This window comes from Mytilus trossulus, chromosome 14, assembly GCF_036588685.1.
Source record: "Mytilus trossulus isolate FHL-02 chromosome 14, PNRI_Mtr1.1.1.hap1, whole genome shotgun sequence".
Lineage (NCBI taxonomy): Eukaryota > Metazoa > Mollusca > Bivalvia > Mytilida > Mytilidae > Mytilus > Mytilus trossulus.
In genome coordinates, this window is record NC_086386.1 from 80,953,504 (window position 1) to 80,978,160 (window position 24,657).

The 24,657-nt window shown below is 31.9% G+C and overlaps 1 protein-coding gene across 1 annotated transcript; it reads left to right on the forward strand.

Annotated features, from left to right (window-relative positions):
• The first annotated feature begins 939 nt into the window (after window positions 1-939).
• On the forward strand, window positions 940-24,488 carry LOC134698125 (integumentary mucin C.1-like). The gene is made up of 4 exons (XM_063560415.1): window positions 940-1,013; window positions 20,095-20,180; window positions 23,330-23,344; window positions 23,746-24,488. Exons 1-4 carry the CDS (start codon window positions 940-942, stop codon window positions 24,375-24,377), a joined length of 807 nt encoding a protein of 268 aa, XP_063416485.1. The 3' UTR covers window positions 24,378-24,488.
• Window positions 24,489-24,657: the final 169 nt, after the last annotated feature.

Consider the following 24,657-nt stretch of genomic DNA (forward strand, 5'->3'; position numbering starts at 1 on the left):
TTCTATGCGTAGCATATTCACAGATACATGTAACATTTTCACAGAAGGTAAGACCGGTGCTCTTTTACTTTTTAGTGTGGATTGCCTGAGACCTCGTACTAATGTACATCGCTCGGGCAGGTAGCAATCAGTTTTGGCAATTCCTATCCATGCCTTTCTCGTTAAAGGTTCCCGAATAAAATGACACAATTAAACTCATTGGGAAAGTACAAGTTTTATGCGTAGCATTTTCACCGATACATTTAACAAAATTATGTGTAACATTTTCACAATTAAGCTCATTGGGAAAGTACTAGTTTTATGCGTAGCATTTTCACCGATACATTTAACAAAATTATGTGTAACAAAAACTTGTACTTTCCCAATGAGTTTAATTGTGTCATTTTATTCGGGACAGGTTAGAACAGTTCTATGACAGATTATTTTGACAGTTCTAAAACGAGGTTAGAAGTGATCTCCACTGTACCTTTTGTATTAATTGTGAACTTGTTCTCTTCCTGAATATGCATGACATATTTGCCACTGTACTTTAATCAATCAATAGATCCCGTGATTATGTTTTTGTAAAATCTTAAATTTTGCATTCTTGTATTTCATTTTTGTTGAAATTAAAGCTAATAATTCAATTTTTTCAACTGTCAATACTGATGGATCAAAAGATGGCGACAGAGTTGCATCTGCTGCTGTCTTTGGGGACAGAGCTGCAAATCTCCGTCTGACATCTTCTGCATCCATATTTACTGCTAAACCAGAATCGATAATTTTGGCTTTGAAATTTATTGCTTCTTCAGATAAATCAAAATTTATTATATGTTCTGATTCACTTTTATGCTTACAAGCTTGACAAAATACTTTAAAAAAAATTTTGTACATGAAAGTAGGAATTTAAAAACTTTTCTTTAAAAAAATATACTTCTAGGGATTTCGATTTGTGTTAGAATGCTTGGAAACACAGCTGGTGACCTTGAGGCAAAGAATGCCCTTGGTGGTCTTTTATCTAACTTTGATAAACCGTATACCGATTTCAAATCTAATATTAGAGAATATGATTATTTTTAAATAAATTGAAAAATGAATGGAGTAAAGAAGATGATAATAAATTACATGAAATAAAACCTAATTTAGGCAAACCTTTCAATAATGTTATGTGCAGAAAAGATCAGTGCGTTATTTCTAGATGTCGTATTGGTCATACGAGAATAACACACGAGTATCTTTTGAAAAATGAAGATAAACCACAATGTATACCTTGCAAATGCAAGTATACTATTAAACATGCTTTAATTGATTGTATTGACTTGCCTGACATTTGTAAGAAGCATTTCAATATAAGTAATAGGTATGATTTATTTAATAATGTTTCATTAACAAATATTGTTGCATTTTTAAAAGAAATTGGAATTTATTATAACATATAAAAATTTAGTTATATTTAAATCGTTTTTTTTAAATTTTTATCACGTTATCTTACTGTTGATTTTTATTTGTAAATAATCACCTTGCCTCAGTCTATTAGTCTATTGAAGGACTTTTTGTCTTGTTTGAAAATATGTTTTAAATTGTAAAAAATATTCGAATTTGCTCTCGCCGCGATTTATATAGCCTTTTTGTGTTAATGCGGCGTAGAGCAACCAACAATCATTAAAACATTCTTAAAAGAAGTTGGAATATACTATGAAATATAAAAATGTTATTGTATTTAAAACAATTTTCATCCGTTATCTTACTGTTAATTTTTATTTGTAAATAATCAATTTGCTTTAATTTAGAATTTTAGTTTATCGAAGGACCTTTTGTCTCGATTTTAAGAATATGCTTTAAATTGTAAAACAATATTCGTACTAGCATTCGACGCGATATAGCCTTGTTGTGCTAATACGACGTAAAGCCACCAACAAGCCACCAACAAGCCACCAAGCAAAGCTTTGAAATGACACAGCGTCCTATGTTTTGTCATCCCGTTTACATTGGTTTTCCATTTCTCTGAACCTATATAAGTAAGTCGTTCCTTAACAATGCCTGAACAAGCTTTCAGTCCAAGTCCAAGTGTACTATTTTCTTGATAGTATAAAGATTACATTTGTTCAAATTTGACTTCACTTCAAATGACCAGCTACTCCTGTGTCTCTTTTGTTTGTCCCATTAAAATATCTTTTTCGGCAATTGGCTTTCTGGAATTCTTACAATTCTCAACCATAATCGTATGATGTTTATTTGACGCCTTAGTTGCACATCTAACCAACACGTTTCCCGACTCCCAAAAATGGTCTTATTGCTCTATGTTGTAGTTTGTCATGATCAGTAATGTCTATATTTTTATATTCCTACACGTCTGATGCATAGTCTTTTATAGTAACTACAGTATGTATTGAAATAAATACTAGAAAGCTGAGGCCTTTCATACTAAAATGCTTTGAAATAATTGCACATAGTGCTCTACTTCCTGCTTCTTGGAATACTTTAATGCCCTCTTCAAAGTTGCCAGATCGCTAACATTAAAGACTAGATATCGGTATGAGCTACGAAACTGAGCGTCCATCATTTTGTATAGTCAGTCAGTCTCTGCTAGAAGGATAATATCATCAGCATATTAATAGTCTTTACTGTTCATTATTAATAATATGAGTCCAAAGATTATAACTTTTGATATCAACTACAAGGCATTATTAAAAACAGCAAATAACAGGGGCGCTAGGCTATCACCTTGTCGAAACCCACGTTTGACAAAGAACCAGTCAGTAGCTTGTCCATCTACTCTCACAGAGCTTTTAAGGCTTTTGTAAATCAATTTTACAACGTTGTAGATTTCCCTGTATCACCAATACTGAGAAGTTTTGAAAAGTCATAGTTAAAAGAATCAAATGTCTTAGCGAGTCAACAAAGCAAAGCAACGTAGGCTAATATTCGGCTTTTCATTTTCGTAAAACTGATTAGAGTGTATACATGTGATCTATACACTAGCGTTGCTTTCTAAGCCCATTCTGAAGAGTTCGTTATAGTCTAAATACTCTCTTATTCTTTTATCCATATTCTTTTAAATACATAACTTTGCCAATCTAGACATGATCCTGACATAACCTCATTGTTTGATATCTTTGGCGGAAGTACATGTGATATATATAACACAGGTGGTCAGATATTTGTTTTGCCGTGCGCCGGTTAAACGCAGGACAAAGTGCTATCGCTATATAAAATATATGTGGAAGCTGGGGCTGTGGCCATTTTGGAAACCCGTAGTTGAAAGGAGAATAATAAATAAGGTGTCATCATGGAGGTCCGCGTTCAGCGGTCTGTTTGATTGTACATCAGGTGTAACCTACAGATTTGACTGGTGAATATAGGAGAAGTCATGTGACATTGCACGATGATTTATGTCAATGAGTTCGAACAACCTTTTTAAAAGGAAAGGATTTTTCTAATCAGAATATGGTGAGAACAAATTGCAATTGAAGTAATGTTTTAATTTCTAAAAATAGGAAAATAATTAAGGTTTATGTACCTTTCTGTAGCCATTTTTGTACGAACTTTTCAAACTTCAATTGTATCAAAACTACAGATATAATGAATAATAGAGATAGGCCATTTTGTACATATTCCAAGGGAAAACTTGAACTTGATGCAAAGCATTATTTTTTACTGTTCCATTGCATTTAATAGAAAAAGAGGACTTTGTGGCAAATAAATCAAGATTTTTATAGAAAATCCACAGCCTTTATCGTTGTACTCTCATATTTGGCAATATGATGACTGATTGATATAGGATTATTACATGCAGTGCTAGCATTGATTTCCTTAAAACAAGTTTGTAAATGTAGTTATTGGTTAAGAAAAGTATAAATATGGCCAAAATCAAGTACACCTTATAGGGTGCGCTCGACTTTAGTGACTCAGCACGAGGTGTTTTGGAATTTACAGGTTACTTAGAACTTTTTGTAAAAGATAAACACTAGCACATTATAGAAAATCAAGTTAGTAATTTATGTTTCAAATTTTATAACAAAAATCTCTGTATTAAAGGCTGTGGATTTTCTATAAAAATCTTGATTTATTTGCCACAAAGTCCTCTTTTTCTATCAAATGCAATGAAACAGTAAAAAATAATGCTTTGCATCAAGTTTTCCCTTAGAATATGTACAAAATGGACTGTCTCTATTATTTATTATATTTTTAGCTTTGATACAATTGAGGTTTGAAAAATTCGTACAAAAATGGCTACAGAAAGGGTACATAAACCTTAATGGGGAAAATATTGAAACTACACTAAATTGTCTGTGTTGGGAAAGGCAGAAAATGCTTAAAGGCATCTGTGATGGAAGCAGCTTTATGTTCAAATGAACCTATTTAAAAGGAATGCTTATTTTTTTCCCGTAATTCGATGTTTTCTATTAGATGTGTATTAATTACATTGATTTGTGGAATTATGTCACAGAAATCTTTTTGTCTTGGGAGATCAAATAACGGTTGCAATAGTTTTGTTTTGTTTTATCTAATGAATATAACGTTGAATGATTTTGTATACAAATGTATATTAAAATTTCATGTATGGTAAAAAAAAATAATTTGAATTTCTTTGTCTACAGTTCGATGAACACTGATTCCCAAGTGGTTTTCCACGCGGATTGTAGGCAAAGGTATGGTTTCCTTTTCAAAGTGTGACTAATGCTGTCCTTAGTACAAATAAACAAATTGGTTAATACATTTTTAGCAGCCATGTGAAAAATCGAGTGGAAATACAATTGGTAATGTTCCTGATTATGAAGTAAAGAGTGTGTTAGATTCAACAACAATAAAGAAGGAGACAAGCCAGCATAGTTTACACTCGGAGGTTAAGTCCCTTTGCTTAAAAGCTTCCCATATGCTGAAGATGTTATCAAAATAATGAATATTCATTTTGATATGAGTTTATTGCCTTAACTCAACTTTTAAAAGTCCTTATGTGGTCAAATTCATGAGAATTTATTGATTAATTAACTATTTATAAAGAACTGTGAACATGTATCTTTAAATGTTTAATAGTATTTGAAAGTAATTAAGGAATAATATATTAAAAAAGAGTTGAATTTGTTTTGAGTATAGGGAATATTAATCCTTAAGGGAAAGCCTTGTTAGTGGTGTAATTTGAGATTGGCCTGCAAATATGCTGTATGAACTAGAGAGTTTTCTATGCCCATAACTTAACATGAACATGATGCAAGTTTATATCAATCTCTGAGGATATGTGTATAACCTCATTGGTTGATATCTTTGGCCGAAGTACATGCGAGACATCCTCATTCTTTCAATATCCAAGTGGTGGTTGGTTTAAGGGCTATGCTTGGTCGGGCAATACATATTGCCTGTTTGGGTTGATAAGGTTCTTGATAAGTTCCTTCCTCTCCCACCCATAAGTACCAAAATTTGGATATGTTTTTATATTTATATTTTGAAGTTGGTATTACAAGTATGCATTTTTGGTTGATAAGCACGACCCAACATTAGACAAACATAAGCATTACCATGGGATCATGTTGCCAAAACAAACCTTCGCTTTATCGATTTTCAAGGGAAAGGTCACTTAGGGCAAGTGTATTGGTATGTTGTGTTTGCTTTGTCATTACAATGGTAAAAATAAGATAATATATCTCCGATAACAATTATGTTGATTATAATGCCTCATTTTATGAGCTCCAGAGTAGTTATATAACTGAGAAAAAAAAATGAAATTAACATACATTGACATTAAATTAAAGATGGACAGCCGCCAATAAAAATGTTCAGCATTTATCAAGATTTCAATAATATAAAGAAAAGTTTTAAGTTTACAAACAGTCGACCAAAACATTGACTGCTTTATTACAAGGGAAATTTGATTGAATGTAAGATTATTTTTTAACATTGTTTAATAAAAGTGGTGATTTCCATAAACACATTCGATTTGAATATTCTCTTTTGCAAGTGTAGATTTTCTTACACAAGGTGCATGATATATAGAATACTAATTTGTTTGCTATCATTAATTCGTTCATTTTAATCATATTTCTATGTCGACTTTCAAGTTAAGTACAACCCAAGGGTGACTGGGGTAGTAAAACGCTTGCCGAAGTGGGGCGTCCGTTTGGCTGTGCGGGGTGTATTAAGTTCGCAGTCACGAGAGTGGCAATTTGAGAACCCTTATATCAACTCTTTGAGGGCCCGTCAGTGGCCTGTTGTAAGGCAAAATTTCTTTCCCTATCCAATATACTCTCATTTTCCAGTGGCAGTCCAAATTCGTCCGACCATCATCCTAGATAGCCTCTATTATAATAACCTACCTATTGTATTTATTGTAAACTTGTTCTCGTCCAGAATATGCATGACATATTTGCCACTGGACGTTAAACAACCAATAATCAATCAGATTAATTACATCCGTTTCGATGCATATTTAGTCATATTTATATATGTAGACGAAACGCACGTCTGGCGTACTAAATTATGATACCTGTACCTTTGAAAACTATTTTATTAGGGATGTCAAAAGATCTGAAATTTAACACTTGGATACTCGGTCATGATACTCGAGTACTCGCAGATGAATCTTAAACGTCTATCTGAAATTTTAGATTTTAGATCCCCTTTCTTAAACATGTTAACGAAAGACAAACGTATTTCAAACATAGCTTGCTACTTTGGTTTTCTTTGTTTCAATTAAACAATGAATTAACGACCGCCGTTTTACAATAACCTATGATAATAAAGCTCTGATTTCTGTCACGGATTTTGCTATACTTTTTGTACCTTTTGGATTATAGCTCTTCATCTTTTATATAAGCTTTGGATTTTTACATATTTTGGCCACGAGCATCACTGAAGAGACATGTATTGTCGAAATGCGCATCTGGTGCAGAAAAATTGGTACCGTTAATGTTATAAATAATAGCAATATTTGTTTGTGTACTTGTTCCAAAACAATATTCCAATTTTAAATCAAGAATATTGGCATGAAAAGTCCGACAATTTAAAGAAGACAATGTATGTATCATCTGTTCCTGAGGGGTTGGTAATTATTATAATACAAATTGTCTATAAATTTGTTAACAACAATATTGGAATTCAACTTACTTGAATTTGTACTTTAACCATGACGTTGTCAGTTATTTTTCCTCACTTTTGGGTTTGAATGTTACTATCGTATGTTCGCCGATATTTAAATTGTAAATTAAACCATTATAGTTAAGTTTCAAATACAGAGTAATTAAATTAATTTAAATGTACATCTCATACCAATTACGATAACATAAAAGTCGTGATTAACAAACAAAGGTAAGTTTTTGCGGCTTGTTATAAGTTAATTGTTAATCCCGGAAAGTGTTAATCCCTGTACAAGCACCGTTAGAAATGTCTCTAATCAGTTGCGTATGGTCTACCGAAAGGTCACTTTGTTATTGTTCAGAAATATGATCTGGTCAACAATTTCAGACGAATGACTGTTTGCCTTTCTATTTTTTTTTACAAGTTGTGCACATGAAAACATTCCATCGTAAGGAAAGGAAGTTGCTGGTACCACTAGTCATCTCATGATAAAATTAAACATACGTGTGTTGTTAATATATCTTATTTAGTACGACGAAGGGGATATTTCAACAGAACTTAAGTGAGTTGAAATTAGAAGAGAACTTCATGTATCTGAAGATGTATAACAAGCAAACGAGTATCCGAGTACTAAACCTGAGCATCACCAAAACCTGGGATTGGTCTCAGGTTTATACAGAAAGGTAAGCAGGTTTTGCTCTACATGTGGTAACCGTTGTGTTGACCATGTAAGAAAAAACCCGTAATAAGTCTGATTTGCAAGGGAAAATTAGGAGGAGAGGACGGGAGCATTGTAATATTGAGAATGATATTTGTGAACTTTAAAAGTGAATAGATAAATATTAAGTTAGTGTTGTTAAGAGAATATTGAGCTTTTCAGTGTGCAAGCTTACTACAATATGAATTTTGATATGCTTTGTCATCTTTTAAATCGAACGATATCTAGGAGTTTGCAATGGACATATAGATATATATATATATGTGCTCATCTTAATACACCGCAAAAAAGCCTGACATTTTTAATAGAAAAAAAAACCCATATTCAATCTGTAGCAATTAAAGAACAAAGCATTGTTGTAAGTGAACATTATATTACGGTATGCTATAGACGATTCACTAAGCAAATGCATGCAATGTTAGAAGATATATCATATGTAAAACATATAGCAGAAGAAACTGGTATGGATTTGGACTCTTTGAAAACATATTCCTCACAGAAGATAACTAAAAATATAAGAGAAAAAATTGAAGCATTTTTATTAAAAACTAGTAAATGATAAACTATCAGATATACAGGATAACAGCAGACTCACTATTTATAAACATGTAAGTATAAATAATACAAAAGAAAAATATTTAACTTGCTCAAAACCTGAATTCAGAAAACTGATAACAAAATTTAGATTAAGTGACCATAATTTATTAATAGAAAAGGGAAGATACATTAAAATACCAAGAGAAGAAGGATTATGCAAAAACTGTAAAAAAAAATTGAAGTTGAAATTCATTTCTTTTTAGATTGTAATAGAAACCATAATAATAGAAAAGTTTATTTTGATTTTTTGATAAATGAGAATATATATCCACTTTATAGATTTAAATGACATATATTAGATAAATAACATACATACTCAACCAAATTTCACACATTCAGGTAAATAAGCTAGGATCCTTTTAAAACAGTCTATTGAACTGAATACAGGGGACTCTTATAATATTTACTTTAATTGTATAGATTAATGATCTTGTTGATATCTTTAATTTTTAGTTTGTTATGTTGTGTCACATACTATACATACTATAAATATATTGATATAGGAAGATGTTGTGTGAGTGCCAATTAGACAACTCTCCATCCAAATGACAATTTTAAAAAAGTAAACCATTATGGGTCAATGTACGGCCTTCAAAGACGCGAAGCCTTGGCTCACACCGAACAAAAAGCTATAAAGGGCCCCAAAATTACTAGTGTAAAACCATTCAAACAGGAAAACCAACGGTCTTATCTATATAAAAAAACGAGAAACGAGAATCATGGCAATAAAGATTTGAATTGAATTAAATTGCATGATTGGAAATACTATGTTCCTGCAAAAATAATAAAAACTGTTGAAATGATGTTTAAAATAGATGTCCTATATTATTTTGTTGCGATAATAACAATCTACTGCCTTATTAAATGACTGCCTAATAGTTGAGAAATGTTACAGTTAAATGAGATTGAATTGCTGTAGTGGAACTATCCTCTTTATTTGTATTATGTAATTAGATTACACCAATTCAACATTAAGAAACTGACCAATTCAGACAAATGATTTGAACGCAACACATGACCTTATACAATGATTGCGTTAGGATTTAGATGAGGGACAGTTAAATTAGACCAAGCCGCTTTCGAGGGACTATGTTTACCTTTTTGTGTTACAAAATTTGCATAACGATAATTGAACAATTAAATACAGAACTGATTTTGATCTTCAAATGACTGTCTTACACATTTGTTCTTTTATTTAGAAAAAAAGGGATAATGCATCCATCTTCCTCCATCACCAGACTCAAGCTACTACTGGACAAGCCAATCAAACTATTGCAGATATTCGTATCACACTACTTCGTTCTGAACATGCATAAAATATTTGCAACTGGACGTAAAGCAACCAGCAATCAATTAATCAATCGAATAATACCCTGTGAAGTGTAATTCGAGACCTATCTATACATGCAAGACATACATTACAGGCCACAACCATTACACAAATGTTTTAATAGTATATTACACACAATGTATTTTTACCATAGGACACGTCAGAGAAATCGTAAATCGATATCAATTCTTGAAACCAATCAGCAATATAGTTTATTTATTTGAATAGGAAGGAGGCAGATGTACCATTCTGAGTTACGAACAATAATCTCACAACACACCATGATTTATTTGACGTTTCTGGTTTTTACAATAGCTTCAGGTAAGAATTCTTTTTTTTTATGAAATTGACACGTTTGTGTAAATGTTTTTTTTCCTCAAGTACTTAATTACTTTGAAAAAAGTGGATATTATATCAACAAAAGCAGATACATTTTTTTTTGTATTTTTAGCGTAACTAGTAAATTGATTTTGATTTTAAATAAAGTTTTTGATCTGCATAAGTCTTATTCAGCTCGACACATTTGTAATAATCGTTTTTCCTTATTTTATTTTACATAAATGAGTGTGTTCTTTATTTTTATTTGAAATGTTATACATTTATCAATTAGTATTTTTTTTAACTTGCTCTTTAGCATGGGTTCAGCACATTTTTAATGAGTCCGTACCATTACGATCGCTTTCTACGTTATGTGGTCTCTACTTGTCGAAAATAATACAATTTATACGTTTTATATTGCATCCCATATTCAGAAAAATACAGTTATAATCATATAAATCTGCAGTGATTGACATCCATTACACAATGAATATCAGACAGAAGTAATGATAGTTACATCAAAAAGTATCTTAGCACTAGTTTCTTGTGGAACTTTAGGTTCTCAATTCCAACATAGTGTTAGACATAGATAACAACTTTTTGTTCGTAGATACATTCAGTCTTTTACAGCTGTGTTTACAGCTTTCTTTTTTTTTTATTAATTGTTGTGTCCCCGGCTGCAATTATTCTGAAGGAGGGCAACAGATTCACAAAAGACGATGAAATGCTATTGAAATTGAGAGAAGGCTTCTAAAGAGTTGCTCTTCCAAACAAAAACCAAAAAAACGTGCCGAAAATTCGAACAAGTTTGCCGTATGAAACCATTTGATAACCATGTTATGTCAGGATATTACAGGATTACGTTATTATATATTTATATTTTTCTTAAATCTTATAGTAAATTATTAAACCTTTTTGTTCTATTTTTTTCTTCAGTATACAGCTCAATTCGGACAGTTTTGGTAGGGGGATGAAACCGAGGGATGTATTTTTGTCTTCAAATATTCCCTCACACTTTGTTAGTTTTTCGCAAGTCTTTACTTTTTTCAACACTTTACGTTTGTTTGCAATGTAAATAAGAATATTTCTGGACAATGATAGTTATGTTATGCACATTATTATAGCAAGTGAAATGTTACCTTGACAAAACAAAGGTTAAAAAAATATTACAGAAATTTCTCAAAAATGTATGCCTTTAACATATTTTCAAAACATTTTTATGATACTTTTAAAACATTATTAAAATATTTCTGAATTCGGACAACAATGTTTGTAAAATGTCTCATAAATGATTTGATTGTATATAGTTATCAAAGGTACTAGGATTATAATTTAATACGCCAGACGCGCGTTTCGTCTACATTAGACTCATCAGTGACGCTCAGATCAAAACAGTAAAAAGCCTAACAAATACAAAGTTGTAGAGCATAAGGGACCCAAAATTTCAAAAATTTGTGCCAAAAACGGCTAAGGTAATCTACTCCTGGGGGTAAGAAAATCCTTAGTTTTTCGAAAAATTCGAAGTTCTGTTTAACAGAAAATTTGTAAAAATGACCATATAATTGATATTCATGTCAACACCGAAGTGCTGACTACTAGGCTGGTGAACAAGAAGTTAAGATTTAATATATGTTTTTAAAAGATATGCTTTTTAAGTTCCAACGAGAACGCTATTTAGTGTATATGGAGTCTTGAGTCATAGCGATTTATTGATTAATAAGCATTTCATTCAACATTGTGTTTTAATAACATATCTTAATTTGTTTTATTTAAAATTATATTTCATTGTTGAAGATCAAATGAAAGATATTATAAGGAATTTCAATCAGTATGTAGGCGTTCATCCTGCGATTGAATACATTACAGAATTTCATAAACCTTGTGCTTTTCATGAATATTTCTTGTGTTTGTCTTTTTTAACAGTTTGGTATATTTCTCATTAGTTACAACGTGTTACATATTACTTCTTTGATATTCGTTTTCCCTTTTTTTGTAGTTTATTTTTAGACGTGTATGTTAAACAAGAAATAGTAATATAAGTATTAATTAGAATTTTGATACTGAAAGCATGTGTGCCCTTGATTTCAATTAAAATACAATATGTTTTACTAAAAACAGATGTTAAAGGTTTTGAATTTATTTTTATATAAAATTATATAAATAGACAATACTTAGCTGTCAGTGTAAGTCAAACGTTACTGAAAATCCCGAGGTAAAATATTTGTTTCATAATTTTGTTCATTGTTTTGAATAAAGCTATCAGAAAGACAAGACAAGAAAAGTTTGAATGTTATGATTTTTTTTTTTATATACATTTTGGATACAGCTACTGTATCATGTGTATGGTGGAGTTGTCTTGATAATGTCTATTGCCGAATCCAATATTATGATGTCCATATTCTTACTTTTAGCATGATTATGTTCGAATTCCTAGTGAAGATGGATAATACACCTTATATTTTGTATTCAGATACGGTGGGATCGCGCTAACATATATGTAACTATGTGCCTGTCCCAAGTCAGTAGCCTGTTATTCAGTGGTTGTCGTTTGTTTATGTGTTATATATTTTATTTCATTCATTTTTTTAGCTCACCTGGCCCGAAGGGCCAAGTGAGCTTTTCTCATCACTTGGCGTCCATCGTCCATCGTCCGTCGTCGTCGTCGTTAACTTTTACAAAAAACTTCTCCTCTGAAACTACTGGGCCAAATTTAACCAAACTTGGCAACAATCATCATTGGGTTATCTAGTTTTAAAAATGTGTGGCGTGACCCGCCAAACCAACCAAGATGGCCGCCATGGCTAAAAATAGAACATAGGGGTAAAATGCAGTTTTTGGATTTAAACTCAAAAACCAAAGCCTGACATGGGGGTAAAATTATTTATCAGGTCAAGATCTACCTGCCCTGAAATTTTCAGATGAATCAGAGAACCCGTTGTTGGGTTGCTGCCAAAGTAAGATGTACAAACATATTACCATCACCAAAACTCAATTTTTGGTCATGAATCCATCTGCTTCCTATGTTTAATATTCACATAGACCAAGGTGAGCGACACCGGCTCTTTAGAGCCTCTAGTTTCATATAAATAACGCCGATAGTTTTCTCGTTTCAATTGTTCTACATTGTCATTTCGGGGCCTTTTATAGCTGACTATGCGGTATGGACTTTGCTCATTGTTGAAGGCCATACAGTGACATAAAGTTGTTAATTTCTGTGCTATTTTGGTTTTTTGTTGACAGTTGTCTCATCGGCAATCATCGCACATCTTTTTTATATTCACATTCACATTGCGTTGAATTATCTTTCCTCTATTTCAGCTGTGACGGAATTTCCGTGTAACTTTCCAAGTCCATGGACGAACCAAACATTTTCAATTTCTATTTTGGGTTTAAATACTGGTAATTGGCAGTTTAACACTGATTGTCAAACAAGTATTTTCACGACGAGCAGTGGATTATCTCAAACATGGCTGTGTCATCAAATAACAGAACGCTTCCTTATTGTCCGGTATGTTATTAATAACAGTTCTTTAACACAAATAACAGAACGCTTCCTTGTTGTCCGGTATGTTATTTATTACAGTTTTTTTACATAAATAACAGAACGCTTCCTTGTTGCCCGGTATGTTATTAATTACAGTTCTTTAACATAAATAACAGAACGCTTCCTTGTTGTCCGTTATGTTATTAATTACAGCTCTTTAACATGAAAAACACAAAGCTTCCTTGTTTTCCGGTATGTTATTAATTACAGTTCTTTAACATGAATAACAGAAGAACGCTTCCTTTTTGTCCGGTATGTGATTAGTATGTTATTAATTACAGCTCTTTAACATAAATAACAGAACGCTTCCTTGTTGTCCGTTATGTTATTAATTACAGTTCTTTAACATAAATAACAGAACGCTTCCTTGTTGTTCGGTATATTATTAATTACAGTTCTTTAACATAAATAACAGAACGCTTCCTTGTTGTCCGTTATGTTATTAATTACAGTTTCCGAGGATAACACCATTTATTCAGCCATGTTTTTGTGTTTGCATGCAACTATGGAAACGTTGCATTGAAATGTGTTGTTTTAAAACTGGGTAATCGTTTTGGAATCATAGAACGTCTCTCCCTCATGCATAGTACTGGCCTTCTCATCTTGGCTGGTGTTTTTTTCTTTTTCCTTGATAATTGAAGTTGTTTTAGAATTTGAAATCTAGCATCACTTTGAAATTATCAATATCGAACTAAGAATAATTGTCAAATCGGGAATAATTGTCGAACAAAGAATACTTGTCGAATTTAGAATCAAGTGTATCGTCATTGGAACCTCAAATATAATTGTTTTTTTTTAATTCTCATTACTTAAGTAGTATATTCATAAGATGATATCACTCTGTATTGTTTGAGAGAATAATGTTTGTTATCGAAGATTTACCTATGTGCGATTTAAATAATCAACGCTTTTAAACTTAGATAGATATGTTAGAAGAAACTGAATAGGAAAATATGTGTTTGCGTATTAATTACATGATCGGCCGACAGAATCATAATTCAATGGAGTACAAAACACCCTAGGGAAGGAAGTTACTTAAACGTAAATATTTCGGTCAAATGGTAAGAGGAAAACAAATATTTATATGAGTTAAATCCATTCAAGTCAAATTGTTATGTACCCCTTTAAACAATGTTGATATCAATTGAAATGATACACAACCAATTTTGCATAGGTACTATTTCATGTATTTTTGTACTTTAAATCTGTAGTACTGAAAATTTACTTTGGATATTAAGTACTATTTCTTTACTTTAAAATTATTGTACTATTAACGTACCTGTATTTTACAGTACTTGATTAGAACTTAACATCAATTCTCTGTATGCATCAACCAACAGCTGGCCACATAAAAAAATAATGTTTTAGAAAAACTACCTCTAACATCAAAGTTAGTTACATTATTCATAAAAATTAGTTTAAAATCTTAATCATCCCAGTCCTTCTTGTCGGTTGCTAAGGAACATAAATTTCCTTAGCAACCAAGAAAAAATTACCTCAAAATGACCAAATTTCAATTATGAACAGCTCATTTATTATGGCAGATAGCTTTACAAAGTTTAGCATTAAATGAACAGCAGAATATGCTTTATAAAAATATATTCATCAAAGTAATTCATTTACGGTGAAATACAGCATAGCTAAAAGCTATTTTAGGTACTGTGGATCTAAGGCAAAAAGTGTAAAATTCTACCAAATTTAGTCCCTAAAATATTTTTTTGGCAGAAATATAGCCGAAACATGACTCACTACGCTTAAAGATGAGGTATTTAGCTAATCATTCATGAAAAAATATCTCTGGGGAAAATATATTTTGAAAAAATGGCGGATAATTCAAATTGGGTCATATTTGGGGTGTAAACTGTTCATGTAGGCCAATTTTTCATATGTTTGCTATCATACTAGACAATTTCAACCATATAAACCAACTAACATGTTATATTGAGGTTGGTGTTTGTTATAAATGTTTGTTCAAATGACTGACATATGGTTGGTTGACAATAACAAACCTTAATGTAAACCTTAAAAAAGAGGGGAGGGGGGGGGGGGGGATATTAACATTTTTTTTTTTTTTTTTTTTTTTTTTTGCAGAAAAAATTAGAAATAGAGAGGCACTAAAATCAAAGAATTTTGGTATGGATACTTCAAATGATTTTCTTTAAATACAGAAATCAACAAAATGGGTTCATTACTAGGTTCGTTATATTTTTGGAAAATTTTTGGTTTTATGTTAAAAATTGGGGAGTTTGAGAATCAATTTATTTGCATTTAGACTGAAGATATTTTTTCATCAATTCAGTTTAAAGTAAAGGTTAGAGGACAAGATACTTCACCTTTGTTGAAAAACCGTAATTTTTGGATGAAGTGTTCTTAAGGCAGATGCTAATTTTATCCCCTTCCCTTTCATGAATGTGACCTACCGAATTAGAGACGTTACGCGCAATGTTCGTACCGTTTATGTTTTTTGTATGTTTTCTGAAAAAAGATGTCGCACGCATTAAATTTCTAACGGCGTCAACCTGACGTCGTTTCGAATAGCCAAAACAACAGTGCCATAAAAACTTACAGAACAAGCACACAACTTAGTCGATTGTCGGAGCATGTGTTGTATAACTACATAAACAGAGAGCTCGGACTTTTTTTAACTACGATTTAATTTATCTATATGTTACTGATTTTTCGGATTCTTTTTGTTATTGTGTAAAACGAGTAAAACTTGGGTGGGTATTTGTACGAGCATATCTTTTGTGTTTTTATCTTATAGCAATAAAGAGGCTTCTTTAAAAGTTACGGACAAAATATGTTTCGGATAATGCTCCTGATGTATCTTTGGAACGATATGAATATATTATTGTGAAAGCTAAGAAAAAACTTGCACTTGTTAGAAAATGCACTGGACCGGATAATATGTGTAATTACTAAATGGTTCAGTAAAAGTCACGAAATTGTTTTTGAATGTTACTAAACTGACACACGGTCCTAAAATTTTCAAAGTTTCGAAATAATACTTGAAAGGGACTTTAGGACGCAGCCGTTTTTTTTTTTTAAAGATTCAAGTATTACAATCTGCGGCAATTTATTTTTATTGCGGGAAACATTTGAACGGCACTAAATTACTTTATTGTAAGCGCCGAACATTTAGATATGTCGAGAGTATAGATCGTGACACAATATCTTTTGAATTCGTTCCTAATACTAAAAGTCTCTTTTAAGGTCTTTTTCTTCTTTTGACGATGCTTAATTGACAGTAAGGTACCTGTCATGTTATTTTTGTGAAAACTGATTGGTTGGTAATTACAAAGACTTCATAAATAATACCATTTGAAGTATAAGGCGATCAGACCGACAGTTGTCGAAAACAACTGAAGCCGCTATTTGGGCCCCACAGAAGATGTGGTATGATTGCCAATGAGACAATTAACTGTTCACAAGAGACCAAAATAACACAGCAATTAACAATTATATGTCACATAACAGCCTTCAACAATGAGTAAAGCCCATACCGCATAGTCAGCTATAAAATGCCCTACAATGACAAAGTCAAACGGGAAAACTAAGAGCCGTATTTATTTTTAAATGAACGGAAAACAAATATGTAACACATAAACAAACGACAACCACTGAATTACGGGCTCCTGACTTGGGACAGGCACATTCATACATAATGTGGCAGAGTTAAACATGTTAGCGGGATCCAAACCCTTCCCCTAACCAGACAAGTACATTAACTTTAGATCCAAATCCATGAAAAACGTCCGATTTTAGCGATAACGTCTGTTACGCTTATAGGCACGAACATCGCGCGTAACGTCAGAAAATTTACCAGATTTGTTATCACATATGCAACACGACGGGTGCCACATGTGGAGCAGGATCTGTTACCCTTCCGGAGCACCTGAGATCACCCCTAGTTTTTATTGGGGTTTGTGTTGTTTATTCTTTAGTTTCCCATGTTGTGTCATTTTTACTATTGTTTGTCTGTTTGTCTTTTTCATTTTTACCATGGCGTTGTCAGTTTGTTTTAGATTTATGAGTTTGACTGTCCTTTTGGTATCTTTCGTCTCTCTTCTTTAATAAGTATCAGTGTCAGTGCTACTGGTGTTCTTTCGTGTTCAAACTTAAATTATTTTTAAAAGAAAAAAGGTTTTCGTATTTTTTTAATGTGTTTTTTGTTGTTGTTATACATATAGATAATTGCTAATTGCCTTTATAGATACTTATTGTCTTTGGCCCAACATGATAAGTTCTGTATGCATTCACGTTTTTTTTAATAAATTTGTTAACTTTAAATTGCTTGAACTATAACTCATTTTGTATTGGAGGTTTGAGTCAGTACCCATTTAGTTTCACATCAATTTATATGTACCTTACACATGATACAGTTGTAAAAATGTTTTTAAACAATATATTTTATAAACAATAATAAGAACGAGAGGCTCTTACTATAAAGAGCCTGTGTCGCTCACCTTGTGTACATATAAAACAAAGGACACAGATGGATTCATGACAAAATTGTATGTTGGTGATATCGATGTGTTTGTAGATCTTACTTTACTGAACATTCTTACTACTTACAATTTTCTCTTTCTATAATAAACTTGACCCTTTAGTTACAAAGGAAAATATTTTGTAAAAATTTACAAAAAATTACCAAATTCATTGAAATTGTTACAAATTGACTATAAAGGACAATAACTCCTAAAGGGATCAACTGACCATTTTGGTCATGTTGACGTATTACTCTGCTGAACATTATTGCTTTTTACAGTTTTAGCTCTATCTATAAAGTATAACCACAAACGGCAAAATTTCTTTAAACATTACAAATTGGAGGGGGAGGGCACCAACCCAACAACCAGTTAACCAATTCATCTGAAAATTTCAGGGCAGAAAGAAATTGACTTGATGAACAATTTAATTCTGTCAGATTTTCTCACAATGCTTTGATTTCAGAGTTATAAGCCAAAATCTACATTTTACCTCTATGTTCTATTTTTAGCCCCATCTTTGTTGATTGGCTGGGTCACCATAGACACGTTTAAACTAGATACCCTAATAATGATTGTGGCTTAGATTGGTTTAATTTTGCCTAGTAGTTTCAGAGGAGAAGATTTTTGTATAAGGTTACAAAAATTTAGAAAAAATTGAAAAAATGACTATAAAGGGCAATAACTCCTTACGGGGTCAACTGACCATTTCAGTCATCAGACTTATTTGTAGATCTTACTATGCTGAACATAATTGCTGTTTACAAATTATCTCTATTTATAATAATATTCAAGATTATAACCAAAAACAGAAAAATCTCCTAAAAGTTACCAATTCAGAGGCAGCAACCAAACAACCGGTTGTCCAATTCATCTGAAAATTACAGGGCAAAGTTTTGTTTTCTATCTCTTGATCGAAGATGTTCAAAAAGGGGAAATAACTCATTTTTTTTAAATTACATCCAGATTAGTTTGAGCATGAAATTCTTAATTGCTGGCATATGTAATATGATATAATTACTCTCAATACATCTAAAAATATTTGTTTCCATAAGAAAGGACTATTTTATCATGAAAATATTCATATGAAATATTTATTTACAAATAGAACCTAAAAAAGGGGGAGTCTCAGGGTAAATTGCAATGACTAATATTCCACTATTGGCAACTTTCTGCAACATTTCCCCAAGATTTTTTTTGCAGCATTTTGTTGACAAAACATCCACAATTTTATATGTTATAGTCTTTTATGTGAGGATTTCTGCGTTTTCGGTAAAATCAGGTGTAAAAAATGACAAAAATCGGCCAAAATCATGCCGATTTTTGTGTTAAGTGGACCATCTGATGTACCAAATAATTGTTTTTTTTTTTTAAATTTGTCAGTTAGCAGTTTAAATGATTGAAATCTTCTCTTATACCCATGAAAATAACAAAAAATTATATGCTTTATCCCATTTTCACCATAAAATACAATGTTAGCCATTTCTCCTTGCTATACTAATATATACATATGATGTCACGTGGTTTCCATGGCAACCAGACTATTCAGATTTTTTTTATTATTTTTTTTTAATTAGACTGTTAGCTTTGGACCATTTCAACTTAAAAAAAAGTAATCGAAAAAAAATAATCTGGCCAAAATTTGTCATATTTGGTCTATTTTTACAGAGAATTGATGTTAAAATTTTGGAACAGAAATAAAACGAAAAGCGATCACAATATTCCATGTTCGAAAATCGTAATTTTAAGAGATCTGATAAAGACATACTATGAAAATGCTAAAAATGTAACGTTGTAACCAAAAATATGTAGTACTTAAATTTTCAAGTTCAAATCAAGTACTGTCAAATACAGGTACCTAAATATGACAATAATTTTAGAGTAACAAAATAGTACTGAATATAAAAAGTAGATTTCCAGTACTACAGATTTTTGGTACAGACATAGTACCTATGCAAAAGTAGCTGTGTATGCAAAGTGATCTTTTGGAAGAGAAATGAATTATTATTGATCTTTAGCAACGATCAAACTGATATTGATATTTTTTCAGAGTACAGGGTTCTGAAGACTTCGCATGTTTCCCGATCTTTTACAATCTTCAAAGTGCTCCTTTAATGTTTACATTTGGATCAAGTGGTAAGTTGTAACTTTCTAATGAACTCAATACACTTTGTAAGAATGTTTCTGGCATTTCTATACCTTGTCTTATTTGTTTATGATATCAATACAAACATTCAAATACAATTCAATACATTCAGTCATAGATTACCTTAGTTGTTTTTTTGGCAAAACTTTTAGGAATTTTGGTCCTCAATTCTCTTCAATTTCGAACTTTATTTAGCCTTTTTTACTTTTTTTTAAACTCGAGCGTCACTGATGAGTCTTTTGTAGTCGAAACGCGCGTCTGGTGTATATACTAAATTTAGTCCTGGTATCTATGAGGAGTTTACATACATGTGTTTGTCAATAACGGTAAAATATCTATTATTGTGATTCGATCCACCAAGTATCAGCAGTTATGACGTGATGCACAATTTTTACATACATCGTTCCAGTTATTTCATTGCGCCACAGGGATAATAATTGCCGAGGCCACTTCAATAAGACGCAAGCCCGATAATAAAAAAATAACTGAAATTAACGTGTATACTCTTCAACAACCGACAGGGGTCTTTTACTTTAAATCAAGGGGTCTTTTACTTTAAATCAATCCCGAACTGGCTATGCTATTCGTTTGGACAGCAATTAAGATAACTACTATGATATAAATGCATTAAGCACTCCATAACTAAACGTTCTTTATCGTTTAGAAACCAAAACGTTTGTCAACAAAAGAGGAGAATTTACAGATATATGTGAAGTTTGTAAAAGGCCAGTTGCCACTGCTGAAGCTAAAGGTAAGGACAGTTTAACGGATTATATTTGTAATCTGCTGATGATAGTTTTACGGATTATATTTGTAATCTGCTGATGATAGTTTTACGGATTATATTTGTAATCTGCTGATGATAGTCTTTAGCTTCTCATTTGGCAATAAAACTGAGTTACTATCACATTTTTCAGTGTACAATTTAAACAACTCCTCTGTAAATATTTGTTTCTTTCTCGTCGCCCTTTTTCAACAAACTTGTTTGAGACAGTTTAAAGAGGCATTACATGTGAAGCTGTCAAATTCATGTTCCCCGATTCGACTTAAATTCACATACTTCATTTATAATATACTTAAACTTATAGTCAACTTACAATAACTCTTAAATAAACAATAAATGATATGTATCAAACTTTCATAATCAACATGACTTCGAAAGACTGCCGACGGTCACTAAACCAGATATAAACACACATATGAATATAAACAGATAGTGTTCACACGCAATTGAATTTTTGTAGGTCTATTTGATTTCAAATTATACGTTTAAAAGTATGTGTATTGTCTCTTTTACCTGTAAAAGAATAATATTTTTGGTCTATCGAAAGAGTCAACCAAACGATTCATCCCTTTTGTTTTACTAAACTGTTGACATTCCTTTCCTTTAAATAGCTGAATGTATGCGGAACCCATCTCCAGTTTAGGGGTTACATTGAAGGTCAAATACATACGGATTTAATGAGCATTTAATTCACTTACAAGTAAATAGCCATCAGCCAATTTTCTTAGTTTTATTTTGACAAAATTGAACCAAATTGGCTGTAATTTTACTTTATCACTTTTATTAAGAATCTAACAATAAAATATAATATTTAATTCTTTTGTATATCTCGTAGCTAGTGCCACAGGATCAAAAAAATTACATTTAAGGATGATCACTTTTAAAAAATACGCACTGATCTTTTTATTTATCATCTGATCGTATTAGAAAATTGTTTTAACAGTTAGATTGATTGATTGATTGATTGTTGGTTGCTTTACGCCGCATTAGCACAAAAAGGCTATATCGCGGCGAGAGCTAATTCGACTATTTTTACAATTTAAAGCATATTTTTAAAATAAGACAAAAGGTCCTTCAATATACTAAAATTCTTGACTAAAGCAAATTGAGTATATACAAATAAAAATCAAAAGTAAAATAACGTGATAAAAATTAAAATCGATTTAAATATAATAACAATTTTATATTCTATAATAAATTCCAATTTCTTTTAAAAAAGCAACAATATTGGTAAATGGAACATTATTAAATAAATAATACATATTATTGACATTGAAATGCTTCTTACGAATATCAGCAAAGTCAATACAATTAATTAAAACAGTTAGAAAATAGGTGTAAAATTTCATTGAAAAATAATTCATTACTGGTTATAACTAGGCAGTTTCAGGAATTACCTTGATTAACTTACTGCATCAGGAACTCCATGTTATTCCTAATTTCAGCTATATACTTTAACATATATACTTTTTTCTCTCACTTTTGTGGTCTGATGGAAAATCTTTTTGTGCTGTATTAACACCTCTGTATTTATTGATTTGATTCGCTTCTTATATAAAGAAGATGTAGTATGATTGCCATTGAGACAACTGAGTCACCGTACGGCCTTCAAAAATGAGCAAAGCCAATACCGCATAGTCAGCTATAAAAAGCCCTGATAAGACAATGTAAAACAATTCAAGCGAGAAAACTAACGGCCTTATTGATATAAATAAAATTAGTTATTTTGAATTAAGTTTTGGGGATCCAAATAAAATGGCCTCGATTATAAATGTTAATCAATGTATATATAGAGCAATGTATGTGTGTAGCAATGTGTGTGTGTTGAAAAGAAATGTAAGTGTGTTAAAAAGCAATGTATGTTTGTTGCAATGTATGTGTGTTGAAAAGCAATGTATGTGTGTTGCAATTTTGTTGATGCTGTTATTGTAAGTCTAACGCAGACTTATCATATGAGTGTTTGGCCGAGTAGTAAGCCTGCATGATACCTTGTTATCTTTATATCTTTGTATAATGATCGTTGTTTGGCTGAGTAATAATTATGGTATCTTGTTATCTTTGTTTATTTGTATAATCATGATTGTTTGGCTGAGTAATAATCCTGGTATCTTGTTATCTTTGCATGTTTGTATAGTGATCATTGTTTGGCTGAGTGATAATCCCGGTATCTTGTTATCTTTGCATGTTTGTATAGTGATCATTGTTTGGCTGAGTGATAGTTATGGTATCTTGTTATCTTGTTATCTTTGTATAATGATAGTTGTTTGGCTGAGTGATTATCCTGGTATCTTGTTATCTTTTGTATCTTTGTATAATGATCATTGTTTGCCAAATAATAACTGTTTTACTTTGCAGCTCTAGGATCACCTGGTAAGTAAAGACATTTCTGTTTTAATTCATAAATTCAGACGACGAAACAATACCCAACTAGAGTAGCTCATCTCCCTCAGTATTCGCCAGTTTTGAAGAAAGCTTTATTGTTTAAACAACAATCGGAATGTTTATCGTGTAAATGTCTGTCAATGCAACTGTAGCAAGTGAAGGGAATAATCCCCAAAAGAAACAGAAAAATAATTTTTATTATACATGCTAACTTCATCGTCACATATTATGAATATTTAGTTCGACCAAAAATTGTCACATATTATGATATTAAAAAAATATAGTACATGTATTTCATACCGTTTAAATGTATTGCTGAAATAATTACTTGTGGCCAAAAAGAAAATGAAAACATTACTGCAATATCAATATTTTAAATATGTTTTCAGCCTCATCCCCACCGTCTAAATCCTGTGATATACCTTCAATGTGTCCGTTACCTGGTAAAACATGTAGTGCGAATGACGTTATCCCAAATAGTTCTGGATGTCCAAATCCTACACTAATCACGGAAGAACTAACATCAACTACTCCTGAACCAACAACAACCACACCAGAACCTTCAACAACTACTCCTGAACCAAGAACAACCATTACTCCTGAAACAACAACCACCACGCAAAAACTAACAACCACGCCAGAACCTTCAACAACTACTCCTGAACCAACAACAACTACCCCTGAACCAACAACCACCACGCCAGAACCTTCAACAGCTACTTCTGAACCAACAACAACCACTACTCCTGAACCAACAACAACTACCCCTGAACCAACAACCACCACGCCAGAACCTTCAACAACTACTTCTGAACCAACAACAACCACTACTGCTGAACCAACAACAACTACACCTAAATTAACAACAACCACACCTGAACCAACAACTACGTCAGAACCAATAACAACCACGCCTGAACTAACAACAACTACACATGTGCCTACAACTACGTCTGAACCAAAAACAACGACTCATGGTTATCGCAGCCATTGCAGGAATAGAAATCCCCGACGGCCTTAGTGTCATCATATAGTGACATAGTGCATAACCAATCCAAATATGTGGATACAAATAAGACAAATAAAAACTATTTGACTTCATAGTTTTGTCACTTTTCAATCAAGTAACTGTCTGGAGCCCTCTCTTTCTTTTAGTAAATAGTCTTTAATCGTGTTCAGAGTCTGTACATAACAACACATAATTTCGTAAATGAATATATCACATCATTGATTTTCGTGTGTCCAAACGGATTTTTTGCGTAGTCTATCATCAGGAACGCTGAAGTCCTTACACTGTAAAG

Excerpts from the sequence above, each read along its gene's own strand:
- LOC134698125 (XM_063560415.1), top strand. The coding sequence starts at position 940 with ATGCTTGGAAACACAGCTGGTGACCTTGAGGCAAAGAATGCCCTTGGT. Across the intron at positions 1,014-20,094 it reads TTATCTAACTTTGATAAACC|AGTACAGGGTTCTGAAGACT; the intron begins GTATACCGATTT and ends ATATTTTTTCAG.